Here is a 20,973-nt window from a genome sequence, read left to right on the forward strand (position 1 = left end):
ATGAGTTGAAGACCAAACACTCCTAGGGCACCAAGGCAGACATGGAGAAAATTGGACCCCTATACATCCAAATGGCCCCCAGAACACTGGAGCTCAAGGAAGACCAATAAAGGGATAGATGTATCAAATTTTTTTTAATAGAACAGAGAAGAGCCCCAGTAAATTCCCCAGAGGCTGTGGTGTGGAAGCCTCAATGGGCTGCAGCTTCATTTGAGTTGACCAGAGGGCCCAAGTTCATGGCAGAGGCCTGGCAGAGCAAGGGGTCTGACCAAGGCGCCAGCCACTGGCAGAGAGTACTTACAGGGGGGAAATTGGTTTCATATCAAATGGCAACCTGAGATGATCAGAACCAGAGGTAGCCCAAGACAAAACCCCACAAAGAAACAAACTAACCTGGGCTGCCAGACTGATTTAGAGCAGGCTCAGACTGGGGATGCACCGATCCGATATTTTTATTGGTATCGGTCCAGCTATAAGGAAAAAAAAACTAACTCGGTATCGGTGACAATTGACTCGATATAGGGGCAGATCTATTCATTCTAACTCTATGTTATGCTCTGCCGTCATGCAGCAGCGCAACAACACAACACGGTCATATTATCTATAACACCACCAACTTAAGAAAACACCTCCAGAAGTTTCATAACAAGGAACATGCTGAGATTACTGGCAAACAAAAAGGAAGCAGCGGGAAGCAGCTAACTTCTTTGGAAGCAAGGGAAAGAAGTAATGTTTTTCCATGTAACAGTATACAGGCCCAAAAAAATCACAGAGATGATACTTGATAATGATAATGACACTTTTATTTACATGTTCACCAAGTCAGAGAACTGGTTTAAGATGTTGTGCACAGTTGTTAAATAAATGAGTCATAACATTTATATTTGGGTTGTTTCCTATTTTTTTTTTTTAAGAAAAGGGAAATCAAATCATATGCAAAGAAGAATGATCCTATTTTTTTTCACACAATAAAACCATTTTTTAGCTAATAATTTAGTGCTGTGTTTGGTATTGGTATAGGCTGACATTAAACTACAAATATCTGTATCGGATTGGAGGTGAAAAAAGTGGATCGGTGCATCCCTAGCTCAGACTCTGGTCTAAAATCTACTGAACCATAATGCAGCAGATGTTTCTAAAGTCAAGTAGGCGGCTGCAGTAAAGTAATGTGTCAATGATGGCCATTATTATGTCCTGAATGAACTAGATATATCTGTAAAACCAAAACAAATGGTTGTTTTAAGGGCTTTTCTTTGTAAAAGATGTGTTTGCATCACATCTGTTGTTATCTGTTTTGTTCAAACCTGTTTCCACTGACCCTGTTTGCATAGTACTAGTCATGCCTTTAAAATTTGGTTCTTCCTGCTCCTTTCCGGACTGATATGCCTAGATTACAGCGTAAGTCAGTCTGGATTGACAAGCTACAAGCATACTTTAGCCATACTAATCAAAATTACAAAAAGAAAGGAAAGACTTTGCATATTTATTTCTATGTCTAATTAAACTATTTAGGGCATGAGTTTCACTCATGGGACTGGGTTATTTCCCCCTGTGGGAAATAAACATTTCCTTTATAGACAGAACTTACAAACTCCTCACAGAAAGCCTTGCACGACCAACTTTCCAGTACACAATCTTTTTATTCTTTCTTTCTTTTTTTTCCCACTAAGTTCAAGGGCCGCTTAATGCATGGAGTCCTCAAAGTGGCCACATGATTCTAGACTGTCTGATGATTGTTACATCTCAAAAGTCCTTCCTTTATTTTCCTAAAATTCCCCCTTCAGTACTTCTCCTTTTCACTGACATGTACTCTGTGTCTAAAATGAGCTCTGCTGTGGGGATTTTTAGCAGCTGTGTCTCAGGGGTGTCCTGATGTTAGATCTATGAGTTCACAAAAGGATCTGATGCTCTCTTTCTTGAGTGCACATATTTAAAGATTTTCTCGACCACAGTTCACATCATGCTCAGAGGCAGTAATCCTGCCTCTCAGGAAGCATACACAAACCCAACTGAGGAATGTGCTTTACAAATTTAACTGCGCGTGACACCATGTGGGTCAGTTTCAGTTCCCTGCTACACTTATATTTACATACTCTAATAGGCTAATAAAATGTCCCTTTTAAGCATCTGATTAACACTAGGAAGACATCTGATCTTCCTTTTTTCTCTTCTTTAAAAATTGTTATTTCTAAGCAAACTTTTCCTTGTATTAAAAGGAAAAGCCTGCTCCATGTGAGCTAAGTTGTTGCAGCTGGTGTTTGACGTGAAATTGACTATTTTATGAAAACTGTTGTCAATTTGCAATTATAGCATTTTGGAAATAATAATGAACCCCTATGTTTTGTCCAGGAGGCTAATGATAAATATGCTAAAGGAGAAGTCAAAGTGTCAGTCATTTCTGTCAATGAGTGTATGGCTGAATGCCCAGGGCAGCATCCTAACAAAAAAAAACAGGAACTGTACTTTGAAAATTGATCCATCATTTGTACTCTTAACAGTCTTTATATTGCTGATCAGTGCGTACCCAGCTGTGTTGTGTTATCATACTAAATATTCTAGTAGTTCAATGCAAATTTCTAATGATACAAGCTGCTCTCTGATTCTAAACCCTCTAAAAGGCAACAGAAATGGATGAAATAGAAATTTTGCCTCTATTATATTCTCACAACTCAAACACTGTGACAAGCCAGCCTATTCAGTGATGTGTTATTTAAAAGTGCTAATGGATTTAAGAACTACCCACCTGCCAGTAAGTACATCAACCAGATGGTTTAGAGAATATTATTATCTGTTTTCTTTTATTGTACCCCCCTGCATTTTATAGTAGGTTAGTTTAAACATAAAATGGATTTTCCGACACTGGTTACAGACTGATAAAAATATGTATGATTTATGAAAAAAGATAAACTGATTCTTTATTTGTGGATTAGGAGGAACTGTAGTTTAATAGAAGAAAAAACGATATCCCCCTTATTATGCAGTGTTTAAAAAATGAGAGTCTTGCCCAAGATGCATTTTCAGCAGGAACTGTCAATGGTCTCAGTAGTTGGAAATCAGGTTACCAGGTGGCCCTTTTCAGTAAAAACTAATTAGTTTCAGTAGAAACTAGTAAGAAAAAATTCTGCGCTAGTTATTTCACAGACTGTTTCTTATCTGTTTCTACAGATCATGACAAATTTTCTCCTTCGCATGTCCTCCTCTGTCTGTATTCATATAGATCAGAGAGGTGGAACTGGCAGTATGCTCTTTTAGCAGCATCTATGCACGCCCTGTGTCATATCTTTACTTTGCTTTGTCCCCCCTAGTATTTGTGACCTCATATTCTCCATGACAGTCAGTCGTTTAGTCTAAGACTGAAGCAATTAACTGAATTAATCGTGATTAATCAATAATTGAAATAATTGTCAACTAATTTAGTAATCGGTTCATTGTTAATTGGAGTGTAGAGACTGTAAAACTTGCTTTTAGCTGACAGAACAACCCACATACAACAGTAATTATTTCCAAATTGTAAAAAAAATATATAAATATTTTGAATTTAAAATTATTCTGGATATGCTCTATCCAGAACTCCTCAAACGGGAAAGTTTTAGTTTAACCTGGTTTACTTTTGTAAAAAATCTTCAATAGGAATCTTTGGGTATCAAATTATTAATCGATTAATCTGAATTTTTGCAATAAAGACATTAGATAATATTTTATGAGGACAGCTAAAGCTGTATGAATACATCGTGTGGATTACAAGGCTGTATTGTTCCCTGTTAGTCTAACTGTCCTCCTCAAGCCAACTTCTTCCTGTTCACTATAACCATACCCCACATACACACACAGCAAAAAAGCATTCTGAACAGACTGCAGTAATAACTTTACCTAACAAGAACTCATTTTGAACTTGTTGAACAGCTTAATGTTCACAGCTGCGGTGCTTTAATCGTTACTCTTCTCTTCCAGGCGGAGTTGACGGGCATCAAATGGCGCTGCTACAGCTTCTGCAGCGGCGGGGAATACGGGCCCGTGATCTCGGCCCCGGCTCAGGATGACCCAGTACTTCGCAGCTTCATGCAATGTGTGCAAGCCAACCTGCTGTGTGTGTGGCGACGCAAGATCAAGCCCGATGCCAGGGAGTTGTGGATCTTCTGGTGGGGCGAGGAGCCCAACCTCTCTAAAGTCATTCATCATGAGCTGAAAGGTAAGAAAGAGAGGGGGGGAAAGGGTGACAGAGATGAAGGATGAGGCTCGCCGCTCTGCTCTATCCGTCTCAATTATTTTTTCATCCCATCGGTCTTTACCTCAGCTTCTATTGTGCCTTAAAGTTTGGGATAGAGGCTTGTATATGCAGCATAATTTGATAGCTACTCTTTATTACTCTGAACTGACTTGTATAGACTGGGGAAATATTACATGGGATACAGCTATATAGTGGTTTCAGTGTTTTTCTTTTTAAATGAAAACCAGCTGAAGACATATGAAACAAAGCTGTATACCAGACATGAGTACCAAATAGATCTAAGCATTAAACTGTGTCTGTACATAATACAGTACATGAGCTGCAAAGGCCAACATTATAGCAGAGTCAATATTCAAGTTATTTAGTTGACTGCAGATTTGAGCTACCGTGCCATTTGTTCATAATGCTCTGATCACATTGATCTGTTTTCTATGCAGTGCGCCTGTTTTTGAGGCTCCTATGGCATAAATGTGAAATGTGTTTGGTTTGCAAACTCAAGCCTTTTTGTGCTGCTTCAGGAGTATCGCTATGATAGCGACAGAGTGGACCCCCCCCCCCCTCGCTACTGCTTACCAGATACCTGGATTTGTGCCTATGCGTGTTAGTGAAAATTACACTGAGATATCTCAATATGGAGAGTGCTACTGTCAGCATTATTGTCCCTATTTATAGAGACATTTGCATTATCTCCCTGTGCACGTGTACTTGCTGTCCAACATATCGACCGAGACAGAGGGAGAGAGGGAAACAGGAGAGGGATTATAATGGGCTTGGTTTTGCAGAACAACAGCCAGGAGGGGAAAACAGGTATATTGGTTTGAGAGGTTGAAGCATCAGTTACCTAATAAGCTGACTTGATGTGAAAAGGCCTCTCAGGGGCTGCAGTAAGTATTTGCCAAATGTTCTAACTGCTGCTGCAGGGAGAGAGCCCTTTACTCTGTACAAATGAGCTGCAGAGAGTTATATTTGCATCAAGCTGTACTTATGTACAAATAAGTGCACCATCCTGTGGTGGTACACAATGGCCTCCCTGAATTATGTATTTTGTTGTACTTATTGATTTTTAAAGATCCACCCGGGCTACTAACTGTCACAATAACCCAAGTAAGTCATTGTGGCGAAAGAGGGAGGCAGTGGTTAGATTTTGAGAGCAAAAACTTCATTACCTGAAACCATAAAACGAAAATGTAGGAGTGTGAAATTTTAGCGTTACCTCACCAATTTATGAGCTGCTAATGGCTGCCGAAAATATTGATTATGACTCCCTTTGAGGTCCAGTGAACTTGATAATAACTGAGACTATTCAATTACATTTTATGGCTATTGATTTGGAAATGCTGCTGTTGTGTCACTGCTTTCACAAGTGTGATTTTATTTGTCTGTTTATTCATAAAGATCAGTAGATTGGTGTTACAAAGATTTTATTTGTCTCCATGTCTCATTTTTATGTTACTAAAGAAATGTAGTGTTTTGCCACAACAACAATGTATTTAAATCTTTTTTCTTTTTTTTTATCCCATTATGGCTGCAGTGTTCAGATAAAAAAAAAAAAATATATATATATATATATATATATATATATATATATATATATATATGTGTATATAGCTGGCTGGAAATAATAGTACTAAATAAAGTAAAGGCGTAATGTAAATAAAGTTACATTACGCCTTTGTTTGGTATTCTGTCTAACACCCAAATTACAATTGAAATGCTTTTAGAGTATATATATTGGCCCACACTAAAGATAGGGCCTGGTTGTATTTGCATTGCCCATTTAGGCTGTTGTTTTTTTTATTTTATATGCAAAACATTTGTTAAACATTTGAGATTATAAAGAAAAAACTTTATTTATGAATAGTTCTGCTGTACATTTGACCAATAATTGCAGCAATCAGAGCTTTCTGCAAGAGCTATAATTTCTATAGTTAGGATCAGAGGTGATGTTTCATTGTCTGTAAATGAAAAAGTTATTGCAAAACTGGATTTTATATTTAGATTAAAAATAGTTTAAAAAAAAAACATATACATTTGAGTTTTGCTGGGTCCACTGATTCCAACATGTGCTATTAATGATTAGCAGGGTTAGCATTGCTAAGTGTAAACGGCTATCTCTGTTTGTACAAGCATCAGAGTATAAACCTACACCTAAGCTTTGGGTTTTTTTAATGGCTGCTAACATATTCAGAAATGCTTCATGGCAGACAAAATGGAAGAGTTAAAAAAAGATGAAGCAGAGAAACATTTGCTGTATTTTGTCCAGCCTTCTTCTTGACTTCCACTTAGCTACCTAATTCATGATCTCTCTTACACAAAAAACAAAAACAAACAAAAAAAAATGGAGATGTCAAACTGTTTTTTCTTACAGAGCTCCTTTAATGTTTAAGGTTTTTATTAATCACCTCACATATATCGAAAAGCTATCTGTTGCATTTCTTCCCTCAGTTTCAGCAGTCTTCACTGAAGTTAGTTACTGCAATTTGTTTGCCCTCAGATATGGTACATTCGCTGAACTAAAACAAGATTGGATATTTGAGTTTCTGACCAGCTAGTTTTGTTGAGAAAACTTTGCGTGACACGTTTCCCCAAACACAGGGTATCTGTGATCTTATTAAGTTTTATGATACTCAAGAGAAATGTCACCTCATCTGAAAAGTGTTGCAGAAAACAAGTGTTACTAGAAAACTGTTCTTTAGTATTTGCACAAATGTTTCTTTTGGAGAAATGCTTTAAAATAAAACAGGTGCAAAAACACCTACACACTCACACAGATGCACAGACTTTCCTCCTTCAAGACTGCTTCAGTTAGTATGTAAAATCTCAGTGGCATTTTTTTTTAATAACTCTCCTTATGTGCAGAAAATAGCACTTAGGGTGTAAACGGGACTTTGTAATTGTTAATTAAAGAGAATCTGTGTTTTCTCCAAATTAGAATCATTTGTAATCCAGGGAATATTAGTGTTATATTAGATCTCAGGAAGCTGCACATCTAAACATTTATTCGCTTTACTTGACTCTCTCTCATGCAGCTTTTGCCGCATGATCTGATGATCCTTGCTCTTCATGGGATTTTTCCTGGTGTCTTGAAGGTTCCTTGCTTCCTTTTTATTACAGCTGGATTTCTAACTGACTATTTAATAACTAATATAACTAATATTTATACCTTTTTATGCATGAAATAATTAACTGTTGTTTCAGTGTTCTGAGAAATCTGAGATCCTCTAGACAGATATTTAGAGCGTTTGCCACGAGATATACATCAGCTACTGGGAGAGGTTGCATCAATTACTGTTCATTGTTTTCTGTTTATAAAGATAAAAGGGTTTTCAGATCGAATATCCAGAGAAACCAGATGTAACAAATTAATGATTGTTGTTGCTAATCGATCCCATATCCACACACAAATAGTGTGAGTTAATTCCTGCGACGGAGACGCTCTTCCATTCAGAAACGAATGGCTGATTTATGCAGATTTGACAGAACGGCAACAGCTGTCGCTGTGTGAATAATTAGCAGCCCGTTTCATGTTTTGAGTCATAAATGGAAATTAAAGCAGTGCGGATTTCTGTGTGAGAAGGCAAGGACTGATGTCCGTCTGGAAAATATTCTGAAGGTTTAATTGCCCAGTTATCGATAGGATGTTGCTTAACACATGTGTGAAATGAGTCTTCAGAAATTTACACAAGAAAAAATTTTTTGTCAGTGAAGTATATGACTAAAATAATAGCCTGGTCTGCCATACTGACATGTGTTGTATACACTGTATATACTAAGTCTGGAGCAGAGAGAGTCCACTTTCAAAGACGGTACTAGCAGAGTCTGCAGAAACAGGTTAGAACCGATCAGATCGCTACAGATGTGATGCAAAATCATTGTGTTAAAAAAAAATTAACGCTATTTTAGTGGACAGTTTTTTACAAGATATACAGTACCCATCTCATTCGGGACATTATAAAGTCTCATTAAAACATTGCTCAGTTTTGGCTATAACCTTTACTATTATGGCTACGGAAAAGGGCTGTTGCATTTTGGGTAATTCAGATGCAAGCATAAACTCCCTCTGGCTGGTCTGGTCTGTTTTAAGCGACTGAGTATTAGGGCCAGACAAGAGATTCTTAAATTTTTTAAAATTTATTTTGAGAATAAAATCGTAACATTACGAGTACCAGATGCCTGATACCTGATACCATACAGTCTTATGCCCTGCATGAGTCAAGGATATTAAAATAAGGCGAATTTAATTGGAAACCCACAGATTATATTATATCTCACTAAAGAAACCACAGATTTTAACAAACATTGAAAAATAATATGACCCATGAGTACATGTAACATGTTCTAAATGCAAAAAAACTCTGCGTATGCACATATACCCTGATTTACTAGTATTGCTTGTGGAAGCTGCACATAAAAAATAGAGATGACTGTGAAGTTTCACTCCAAAGGATTACCCCAGAGGACATGCTAATCTACACCTTCCCAATGTACAACACATTGACTGCAGTTGTGTCTCAACCTACTTCCATTTCATAACCGCCAGTGAATTATCCTAATGAATGTGTATCAGAGTATCTTACTTTAGTTAAAGATTTCTATTAAATATCCCAACTTGGGCCAGTCTCCCATTAAAAAATATGAGGCTTTATGACCCCTGATTAAACCAAAAATTACTCATAAAATCTCCTTCCTATTACATATATTTATTGAGATCACATAACCACATGCCAGACTGAGTATTGCATAGAAAGTTATTTAACCAATCAATTGTTTAAGAGAAAGAAAAACAGGGTTAGGTTTGTGAGAACATTGAAGCAATGGCTTGACTGTAGGGATGCACGATATAATCGGCCTCCTATTGGTATCGGCCTGTATCGGCCTTAAAACTGAATATTGGACATCGGCCACCCCACAGATATTTAGCACGATATTTGATCAGCTTCTGAGTTTCTAAAGTCTAAAAAAAAAAAAAAAATACTACTTCTTCTTCTTCCTCAAAAACTTATTTTTTAACAGACTTAAAAACTTCTAAAGACGAGGGAAAAAATATTGATACAGTAAAATATCACAATATCCTTATATGCTGATATATTGCCATTTAAAAGCACCATATCAATGTCTTTTACTAATGAAATATTGCTATATGTCATCGTTATGCTACGAAATCCCCCGAAAATTCACTAAATTTTGCTAATGTTTATGTCAATATATCAACATTTATATGTTGATATATTGACGCGGTATCGACCTATTTTACTAACAAAATCTCACAAGAATTTGCAAAATATCATATTTGATATTTGAGTATATAATTTATTAACGTTTGCAGGGCTTTGAAAAACAGCTTTTGAATAAAAATGGATTGGACCACCACCTTCATGTGGTGGGGGATTAAAGGGCTCAGATGATCCCAGATGAAACCAGTGGCTATGTTTTTGACACTGTATTGGTCTCTTATGTTGAAGAGAGAGGTGATCCTAAAGGCAAAGCTCTTGATTTACTGGTCAGTCTGCATTTCTCCCCTTACCTATGCATAAAAGCATCATGTTAGAAAGCAGAAGCTGGAAGAGGCTCAGAGTTGAGCCACTTCTCCTTTACATGAGAGGACTCAGATGAGGTGGCTCAGACATATTTTTCAGATGCTCACAGGATGCTTCCCTCGAGAGGTGTTTTAAGTTGATGATCTTCCTGAAATTAATTGTGTGAAAGTGAGATAACCATGTAAATAAAAGTTTACAGACTTAAAATGGTCCAGAAGTGTTGTAGGCATGTGTGTAAAGATGGATATAGATTTAGCAATCATAGCGCTGTAAAAGTTCTCAGCGTTATCTGCAACTCTAACTGTTACCTCTTTTTTTTTTCCGCCTTGCCACTGCAGCGCCCAGTCATGCCTCTTAACGACAAACCATAAAGCATCAAGTTCAGCTCACACGGACGTTCTCTCCTGAAATCAGATGGTCTGTAATGTATGCAGCATATTAAAAACGCAGTGTGGGCCGAGCACAGTTTGCAAAGAAATGGGATTAATGTGTTGAATGGGCTGAGTCATCAGCATGTTGCCAGTACAGCCAGAGAGAAAGTGACATATTTTGGACAGAGAGGCATAAATATGGATGCACACTCACACAAGCAAATAAACTGTCTGTTGTGGACATACATGTTCAAATGGACATAGGAAATGGTTCATGTCACAGCAGGGAATCTCACAGTCTGGACTTCATAATTATCTCTCAAAAGCATCAGCTAATATCTAACAAATTTGCATCTACATACTGTGACGGTCTTGTGTATAATATTGTAAAAGATAACATCATCTAGAAGAAAAAGGAACTACTCTTTTTTTTATCTGTAACAATGTAGTGTAAAGCTTTTTGTTTTATATAATAATAATTGAAATTTATTGATCTCACATCGGAGAAATTTACCTTTGCATTTAACCCATCCCTTTGGGGTGCAGTGTGCTGCCTCTGTGCGGTGCCTGGGGAGCAGTGTGGGTTTAAGGGTCTTGCTCAGGGACCCAGAGTGGCAGTCTGTGGAAGTGGGGGTTCAAACTCAAAACCTCAGGAATCCAAGCTCTATTCCCTAACCACTAGGTTGCCACTACCCCTGATTAACTTGCAAGCAAGCATTTTTTTTAATAGTATTTTCTTTCCATCAATAAGTTGTAATTAAATAGCTATGAATACTACTACTAATACTACTACTGCTACTACTACTACATCTACTACTACTAATAATAATAACTATAAAAGCACTTGGAGAGCACAGACCTCCACCAAGCAGCACATTTTGTCCCATTTGTTGCTTACACCTGCAGCTCGATCATTACCAAATTTAAATGAATTATTCCTTGGCATGAGGTTCACATGTGGTAAAAATATCCTTAAAATCCTTTCATATAAAAAAGGCACTGTGTCTGCAGCCTCTGGTGTTTGTTCTGCTCTCACCTTTTTCATTCCCTCTACTTTCTTGTTTGTTCAGCAGACTAAGGTATATAGCCAGGCATGGCTCACCTTCCCTGTGTTTTTGTCTTCATTATAATACTTCTGGGCTTTTTTGAGTCCGATGCTGACGCTGTCAATAGCCACTCTTGCCAATCTCTGGTTTAGGGAGAAACTGCTTGTTCTGACAAATAATTTTAAGGAATCATTAAAAAAATCCTGCAAACGGATTATGATGGGGATAATCACCAAAATGTAATGGATTGTTCCTTTGACTGAGGTGCAACTTTGGTAAATATTTTATTAAAATCCATTCATAACATTTTAAGTTATCCTGCAGACAGAGACAGACAGAAAAACAAGCAAACGTACACAAACTTGACTAAAAGTATGACCTCCTTGGCGGAGGTAACAATAGTTGTTATAACAATAAATCAGACAATAGAGCAGGAATATTGAGACTAGACGTACAAACATAATTGTTGTAAAGTATCTGACAACACTGAGTGCACATAGAATTTAGTTATCTTGTCACTTATACTGCTATTGGCTTGTTGCTATGGTCTAATGATTACAAAAGCCCACAGTTTCATGCAGAACTATAATTTGAAGAGCAAATAGAAATCCATGGCAGCGCTCCAGTAGTTCTTAATCCAGACCTTTGATAGTAATACCACTTTATAGAATGCAGCTATCAAAAGGTTCTGATCTCTATGATGACAAGATTTTCATGTATTATTTTGATATTTGGGTCAAAAGGTGTTGGATTATCAAAAAACAGCACTGTTTATTACTAGATATGCACAGATCTGATACCCAGATTGTATATCGACTCAGATATCAGAGCAATGACACTGATTCAGCACTATGATCCAGTTATTTTACTTTTTATTACATCATTTGCAGCAATACAGTTACAGCAATCTACTGTGAGTTTTAGTAAAGCTGCCATATTTTCTTTTATTACATTTAAAAATATCTGTTTGCAATTCTTTTATTTCTTATTGTTGCCAATGTACATTGTAGTTGTTAATATATAATATGAAGTAGATTAATTAAACTAAATGTGTTGCCTAACCTTATATAGGCAAACCATATTTAAGCCAATGGTGCCTTACATGTGGGGGTTAATAAACATAATTCAAATGAATTAGAAATAAAGACAGAGCACAAAGAAACTCAGGAACATTATGGTTTTATCAAATAGAAACAGAGATGAATGAAGTATGTTTTTTATTCTGAGAGCATATCAAAACTGATTAGGTTACATTTTGTATAGACTATTATACAGCAATCTGTGATTAACTTAAACTAATGGTATTTATCTTATTTGAAGGAATCAATTGTTTTACTGTTTTATAATTTATCATCATTAAATATGCATTCTTGTTTACAAATTCAGACTTTTGTCATCCATAATTGGGACTGTGAATCAGTCCTGTCAGGATTTTCAGCTCATAATAGGGAAATATTTACCTTTTTTGCCACTTCTGGAGCTCTGTGTTCGTAGTTGATGGTTATTTTAAAAAGAAAAAAAGAGGAAAACTGTGACTTAGGGCCAAAAAACACAAATTACTAAAATCTGTTTGAAGCTTTTTGCATCAGGGTGCAATTAGTGCAATCAGTGATAGAGGAGATAGTGGGGGGGAAGCTTTTTCATGAGTGGTGGCCATATTACCTCAACAAGAGAACTCCTAAATGAACAATGATGTTTTTTAACTTGAACTGAACAAATCTTTCTGCACCAACATGAAACAATTCTCAGTAAAGACTGAATGGGTTTTAGAAATTCTTTAAGATTTATGTGAGGCGCTTTAGCTGCTTTTTGCTTTAGAGATAACACAATCTGTAATCTGAAAGTTTGCTCTGCTAGAAGGCTGTTAAACGTAGATCTGTGGATTGATTTTAATCAACTATATTCTAATAAGCTCTTTCTTTCTATTCGGGTACTGTACTTACAGACAAATAAAATCAAAGCCTTTTTAAGATTTATATTAATGAAGGTTTTCTAAGCTAAGGTTTTGTAATTTTTAGGGTTTTTATTTTACTTGATTACAGTTCTTTGAAAAGATAAAACAAAGTAACCTCTGTTCAATGGAGTGTTTATTGGTGCCTGAAAACGGTGGGACTTTATGATGCAATAAATGAACTGGATAAAAGAGAAAAAACAGTAATTGAATTGCTGGTCAGACCAGATTAAGTTAAATTGACCAGTTCTGATCTCTGACCATTTATTGGGGCTCATCTACTCATGATGGCAAAAACATGCTAACTCTTAAATGAGATCATGCATAAAACAAGTGAAAGGTATGTTATCTAAAAAATGCTAAATAACTAAGTGACAAATTCAGTTTTAAAAGTACTTTTTACACCTGTACCGGTTTAAGGGGACTTTCCACAAATCTATTTGCTTACGTAAAGACTTAAGCAGGACCACTTGATAAAACGATTTGTCCTGTTTGTGATAAATTGCTGAAAAATGTGTCTGAGCCAAGTCTGACATAAAACAATGTCTGAGTCATAGCTGTCTGCTGTGAGCAACCACATCACACCAACCAAAAACATGCCCAGTAGAACTAAATAGCAACGTGTTTAGGCTTCTCCATAGTAACTTATAGGTTCATCTGTGGCTAATCAGGTCAACAAAATGGAAATGTTAACCCATATTGTAAAACAGATACAATAAAGTATGGAGATGGTCGCTCTCTCAGAAATTTGCATGGATCTCTGGAAATTTAGAAAACGAAGGCTTGAGTTGAATTCTTTAATCAGTTGAAAATCAAAATAAATATACAGTCATGGGAAAAAAAAAGATCTATTCCTTTTCAATTCTTTAGTTTAAGGTATGAAGGCATAATAAAGGGCTGTGGGTTTTTGCTCATAACCCATCGCTTTGAGTTATAAAGGTGAAGCCAAAGAGGAAAAGCAGTGAATGGAAATACTGAGTAGACCTACACCCTGCAACTTAACAGCTGGTACAGCTAACTTTAGCAGCAATGACTTTAGGTTGGGATTTGTAGCAAGTTTTCTCAGTAAGACTTTATCAACAGCCTATGTCCAATCTTTTTTACAGGATTGCTTTACTTCATTGAGATCTGTTGACATTTTGTTGATGCACAGCTAATTATGGAGTTGCACTATAGCATTTTAAACTGAGTGAGATGTGGACTTTGATTAGCCCCCTGTTCAGTATTGTTTTTACAATGAGTTATTGATTTATTGCTGGGTTTGGGATTGCTGTCGGATTGGTGACCTGTTTTAAAACTATCAAACAGATAGCCTCAGATTTGTGTTGAAAATAATTTGGCATATGAAGAATTTGTAGTCAACTGCTGCAAGTTACTCAGGTCCTGTTGCTATAAAACAAGCCAATACCAATTACCCTTCCATCACCACCACCAAGGGTCAGAGTTAAGATTGGTCTTAGTATATTTGCTAAAACTGACCAAACATGTTGCTTCTTGTGGCCAGGGATTTCTACTTTTGCTTTTATTTTCATATATCACGCTTTTTTTTTCTGTCAGCCCTGCTAAGAAAACAAACTTTTAGATCCAACTATATTATAAAGTGGTTCCTCAGGGGTTTGCTTTGAGTTTCCTAGACTTTTTAATAGGCTTTGCCTCAGTATAATGCAGGTGTACCATCACAAATAAACAAATAATGTTTCCCCTCCAATAAGAGGTTATGAATTATAGATGAGCAACACATTGCAAAACTTGTCTTTAAATGTCTTAGCATAGCCCTAAATGACTTTTCTATCTTTATATATGTGACTCTCCGAGAAACCTATAAAAATAGTGTTTTACAATTTCTCATAATAGATTCAGCCAGCCTAATCATATCAACAAGGAGAGGTAGGATCAAAATGCCAAATGGCTCTAAACAGAAACAGGGGGACATGTCTTTCTAATCATAAGAGGTGTAAAAACAATTAAAATGTTGTCAGCCCACTCAAAATTTTAGGATTTCCATTACTTTTCAACAAGTACACTACTGTTATCAAATTTTGGTTTAGAACAGTGCAATAAATTTTTATCTTAAAGAGGGTTTAAATGAACACTTCATATAAAATTTTAGAACATTAACTTAGTTTTTTATTTCCTGTACATTTTTATTTTTCCTATATTGTATTATCTAATTCATGTAAAGCATTTTGAATTATCCAAGTACTGAATTGTGCCATAGAAATAAACTTGCCTTGCCTAGTTCACTGTGACAAAAACTGAATTCAGAATACTACAATAAAGCATAGCCTCCTTTTGCAAACCTAAAACTATATAGCATATTTTGTGCTGCAGTCATAGCCAGTGAAAAGACACACATCTCAGTCAGAAAAACAGTGTTTTCAGCAAAGCCACTATTAGTCTATAGCAGATTCTTCACCTACAGCAGACTGTTCTTATGCTCTGTGTTTTGACAGCAGGCTATAAGCCATGAGTCTGTCTAAGGTTCCTCTCCGATGTGCCTCCTTTAAAAAAAACCCCAACAACATTAGTACAATTTCAACCTGCTACATCTTTCAAATCTGACTCTATCCAGAGAAAGGCATTTCCTATTTTTGTTTGATTTACTTAAAATCTCAAACAAGACTTATGTCTCAGGTCATGGTCTAGAAACTTCCTTCCTTGTCAGGTGGAAATGTTAAGTTATTTATCAGTCACTACAGTAGCCGTCCCTGACCCATTCTGTTCCTTTGGTGCTTACTTTCAAACAAAATGAAAACTCATTCCAACAACCCTGGCAATAACCAAACGTTAAGTTTTGAGTCACCGCTATTGATCTAAATTGAAGTGTTTATTTGACCTTTTATGGACACATCCTACATTCCGCATGCTCAACATTTATTATCAGCGCTGGGGAAGATATTTGAAAATCCCTGAAAAAACATATTCATCTTTTACCACAGTAGCACGATCTTATGTAATAACAAATGATCTAGCAATATCTTAACATGTTGAATGGCCTGATCGGTTAACTTTACAATGTTTAAGAGTAACTAAGAACAATGAGCCTTTGTAAAGTAATATCTGTACTAAAAGAGTCTGAGAAAGTTCAGAAGTAAAATAGGCATCACCAAAAAACTACAGGTCCATGTATGTTTAATAGAAACTGTTGATAGTGCAGCTAATTTTTTTTTCTTTCCTAGCACAGTTTTTTACCTTTAAACAAATGCTCTCATGTAAGCTGTTAGATTATTTTAATGAATTCTTTTCTGTAATAATAGGATCTAGCAGTAAGATATACATTTATTTCAGGGCATGTTTTGTTTTATTCATTGCCTGAGAAAAACAAACACAATGTGAGATTATTTTCTTTTTAAGGAGTTTTATTTTTTCTGTTACTTAATTAAAAAAAAAAGCTTTTTGGAAAACCCTAAATGTCATTCAATTAGCTTTCTTATTCGTACAGCCTCAGTAATAATCAGTACATGAACTACTTTGCAGCCCCACAGACCTTAACATTGGGTTTATGGTTTTACCTTTTTCAAATAGTCCTTTTTATTCATTAAATAATCGGTATGAAAGCATGTGCTTGATCCCTAAAAGACGAGGTTCCAGTTTTGTTTTTTAGCCTGCAAATTTTACCCTCAATAAAAGATGAAAAAAAGCACAAATAATCAGATTAAGCTTTAGGGTGTAACGCGATCTAGTCAGGAGTTCCCCTCACAGAAAACTAGGAGCTAATGACTTTGAAAACACTGCTGGTAGTGCTCCTGTGTGCCACTGAAACAGCATGTGGTCAAGGTGAATGCCGAAGCATGAGCAGTTAGATGGCCGCAAAGTAAACCATGCTTTGCATTTGTTTCACTTTTAAAATGTACCTCTATTATGGATTTTTAGATCTTTGTTTTGAATTGAGAATGTTGTTTCAGAATGAGTTAGGCTTTTCAATTTTATCATTTATTATTTTGACATTGTTATACAGTCCTGTACAAAATGATTTGGTTCCCTATAACTTTTAAAGATTTTCTAATTTAAGATTCATAAACCTCAATGCATTTCATTTGGGTTTTATGTGAGTTTATATGATCAGCCTTTCCAAGGTTAATGCTTGCTCAAACATCACTCGTTGAAAAAAACGAAAAAGGAGTCAAGGCTGCCATTTAAAGCTACAAGACTTACCACAAACCACATAAAGAACCAATCTCATATATAGAAGACAATGTTTTGGTCAGATGAGAACATCTCTAAACTTTTTGGCTTGTGGAAACATCATGCTGTGTCAGGATGGAGCTTCATACAAGCCTGTCCTGTTAACAACCTACTGAAAGCTGCAAAAGCACTGTGTGTATGTGTTTGAATGGTTATGTGTCTCTATGCTCCCTGCACAAATAAGCAGAGAAAGGTAATTTGGATTCTTATTTTTTCACAAATTCTGCTGCTTTAAGCTAACCATTCCAATTTTCCCACTAACCTACATGCAAAATTGCAGTTTTAATGTGAAAGAACAACATGCAATACATAACTAGTCTTTGTGCAAAACTACCTTAACTTAGTTGCATTGGTATCTTGATTCATTACCTTTTTCCATTTAATCTGTTCAATATTTGTGAAAAAATATCTGATTTTTTATTTCTTTTTTTCCCAACTTTTCCTGCTATTTCTAATTACCTTGTTAATTTTTCCCTGATTTATCACTAAAGTTGTGGAACTTTTCATACCCCTCTTTCTACTGATCTTTTGAGAAATGAGGATCTTTTGATTCCTTATATGTCCTTTGTTTAAGCAAAAACAAAATAATAGCTTAAAAAAATCAGAAGCTACTTCAGCATTGTATTTGTGATACTGTAGATTTAATGCTGTCTAAATTAAATGTAACGTGGCTTTTGCACCTTATTATTTTGTGACTTTCATGAGAGTTTTCTTTGGTTTTCACCCATATTGCTCAGGATAAATGCAACCTTATATGATGGAAAAGTTTTAAAACAAAAAAGTTGTAGTCTATTTTTGGTTTCTAACACATAAAAATAAATGGTGAACACTCTGACAGCATCTGTATGCAATGAAATTATCTGAGAGGATAAACTAAAAAGCATAGATAAGAGGCTGAACGGGGAAAGTAACATTTTTTCCTCTTAGCCTCTCAATTAGTGCTCCATAAATGTGAGCACTAATTGAGAGAGGCAAGGAGGGAATAAAAACATGGCTTTGCATTATCAGCAGAATAATAAGTCCTAATAAGCAAGCAGAAAGACAGTTTTCTTTATTTGCATGTTTTAAAAAAAAATGTATATCTATAATAAACACAGTGCACACTGTATGGAGACTCTGACAGTCTGGTTGTCTTCTCTGTGCTGGAGCTACAGATGGGCGCTGTGCCCTTCAGAAACAGAGATGCTTGCCATATTTTACAGAGCTAGAGGCATCGTAGAGTGTGTCTGTGTGCACATGATGACAGGGTTGTGTGACTGGCTCCTCTGTGACTGTTATCATTCCTTCAGTGTGTTCGTAATTGGCCAAGTGTGTGTGTGTGTGTGGGCTGGTGGAGGTCGTAAGGTAATTGTCCTGTGAAAAAGTGCTTGCCAAATGTGTGTGTGTGTGTGGCAGAGCACAGGAGGGAGGACTAACCTCTGCCTCCATCTGTCCATGTCTGGCTGTGAACTCATAATCTGGCCTGTGGAGACAAACCCTCTCCACCGGTAGTCATCTGCCTCAGAAATACAGGTTAGATTGAGGTTATTACTGTCATGGATCTGCCGGCAGAGGAAGCTCAGTTATTAAAGTGCCGTACATAATTTCCTGTTTATTTTGTGGCTGTGCCCGACCGATTCAGGATTTACATTTTCTTCGCCGAGCAGGCTTAAAGTTTTATTAAGGGTTCTTTTCAGTGTTTGCCGAGGCAAAATGAATTCCTGACACGAGGAACAGTCAAGTGCATTCTCACCGAGAGGGCGGAACTCCTGCTCCAGATAAATGCTCCTGCTTGATTCGTTCTAATTATATGCACCTCAGACAGCTTATATTACCAAAAAAAAATTAAAAAATTGCCAAGCTTTGACAGTCTTTGTTTCTATCAGTCAAAACATTTGTGCTTTTTATTCTTCAGGATTAAAAATTCAAAAAGCAGCAAATGTGAATGTACAAGGACGTTCTTTCTTTCTCCTTACAAAGGAGGTAATTGATTTATTAGAGACAGGTATTTAACACAGCTCTTTTGTCTTCAGTATGACTAGAAATCTGTGTTTATAAATTAATTGAAGCATGGTTCAGGAGAGGGAAATTTGTTTAATGAATTGTGAAAGTGAGATTTTCTTTTCCTAGAGCTTGCTTTCAATAAAAAAAAGTGTCAACTGTAAATGTAATCTTTTAAAAACTTTTTATTACCTTAACTAAATTAATAAGATAGGAACAGATTTGTGTATTCTATTACCTTTAAGGAAACTGACCTTTTATTGACCAGTTTTAACTTGAGAAGAAGTTACATACTCTTTTGTCCTTCCTGGTTCATTATTTCATTCTTTCAGAGATTATATTTGCTTTAGTATCATGAATGTACGCCCATAATCATGAAGTAGCATTTTTTTTCCCCCAAATGTACAACTTTTAAACTTTAGAGGCTGTCAATGTCTTGTCTTCTAAAAATATTAAATTAATCAGGAAAATTATAAATTATTTTGCAAAAACTTCTCCTAAGGTCTAATTTATTTCTTCATCTTAAATCTACAGTGGTCCATAACATACTGCTGTATATTTTAGAGCAAGAACAGACTGTCTATTTTTATTAGACTTAGACTTTTTAGACAGATTTATTTGTCATTTCCAAATTTTATTTAGAACAGCTCTCTGGGCAATTTCATCTTTTTAAAAGTGCAGCCTTGAAAAATAGTAAAAAAAAAAAATATATAAAAACAGTAACATAAACATATGAAATTTTCATTTTTTTAATATATAATGATAAAATTATTCACATTATTATTAATTGTGTATCATAAGTCTTCCCATCATAAAAAGAGGGATTACTTTCGAAGTTATGCTGAGATTCATAACACCAGGCTAGGTTCATTTTCTACCTGAAAGGAATGCTTATCATATACTGTAATGTTAGATTTGGTTTAGCTGGTTAAAGATTTCCTCTCTGTGTTTTGTTTTAATCTTGGGATACATCCCCATAAAAAGTTTGATTCTCTTTATCAATACAACCTGTGCTGTTTAGCCAGCCTTGCTCTTGTGGCTCTCCTCCAATCAGTGGGGGTGTAAGTGTTTTTCTGAAGTGCATCTCAGCATCAGTTGTAATGTGACTGGTGTCCACTTCACCTCCCGGGTTATCGCTGCCAGCACTGAAACTGCTAACGCTAAAGTGCTCACTCTTCATCTTTTAATGTGAGCTGAGACCAGATGATCATTTAATGATGCAAGTGAGCATCAGAATGTACTGTGTACTCTGTTCTCTGCCCAGTTTTAGTATGGAGCATCTTTTATTTCATTGAGATTTAACTGACAGATCAATTTAAAGTAGATCATAATTGTAAATGCTGGTTCAGATCTTCAGAGTATGTCTCTGCCAGCTTTTCACCTCAAGAGACTGAAATTGTTTACTGTAGGTCAGAGTTGACATACAGTAGAACATTTATAGCCAGCAACTTTAATCCCAACATAGATTATAAACTAACTTGTATTTAACTCCACTCTGCTACCATACTCTAACCAAGGCAAGTTTTTTTTTTTTATATATATATATATAGACCATTTAAAATGCTGTACATGAAACAAAAGTGCATTGCTTTGGCACAAAGGTAATTAGAAAAAAAATATGAACATGATGAAAATGAATATATAAAATAGAAAAGAATATATAAGAATATTGGGA

At 35.9% G+C, this 20,973-nt stretch overlaps 1 protein-coding gene across 3 annotated transcripts in view; it reads left to right on the top strand.

The window, feature by feature from the left end:
- med13l (mediator complex subunit 13-like) overlaps positions 1-20,973 on the top strand; it is a 110,800-nt gene that overhangs the window by 26,347 nt on the left and 63,480 nt on the right. For all 3 annotated transcript variants that reach the window (XM_015392261.1, XM_015392254.1, XM_015392246.1), the window contains exon 2: positions 3,952-4,189. In XM_015392261.1, the coding sequence (XP_015247747.1) occupies positions 3,952-4,189 (238 nt within the window). The remainder of the gene's footprint in view (positions 1-3,951; positions 4,190-20,973) is intronic.

Source organism: Cyprinodon variegatus, unplaced genomic scaffold (genome assembly GCF_000732505.1).
Source record: "Cyprinodon variegatus isolate N-32 unplaced genomic scaffold, C_variegatus-1.0 Scaffold23, whole genome shotgun sequence".
NCBI lineage: Eukaryota > Metazoa > Chordata > Actinopteri > Cyprinodontiformes > Cyprinodontidae > Cyprinodon > Cyprinodon variegatus.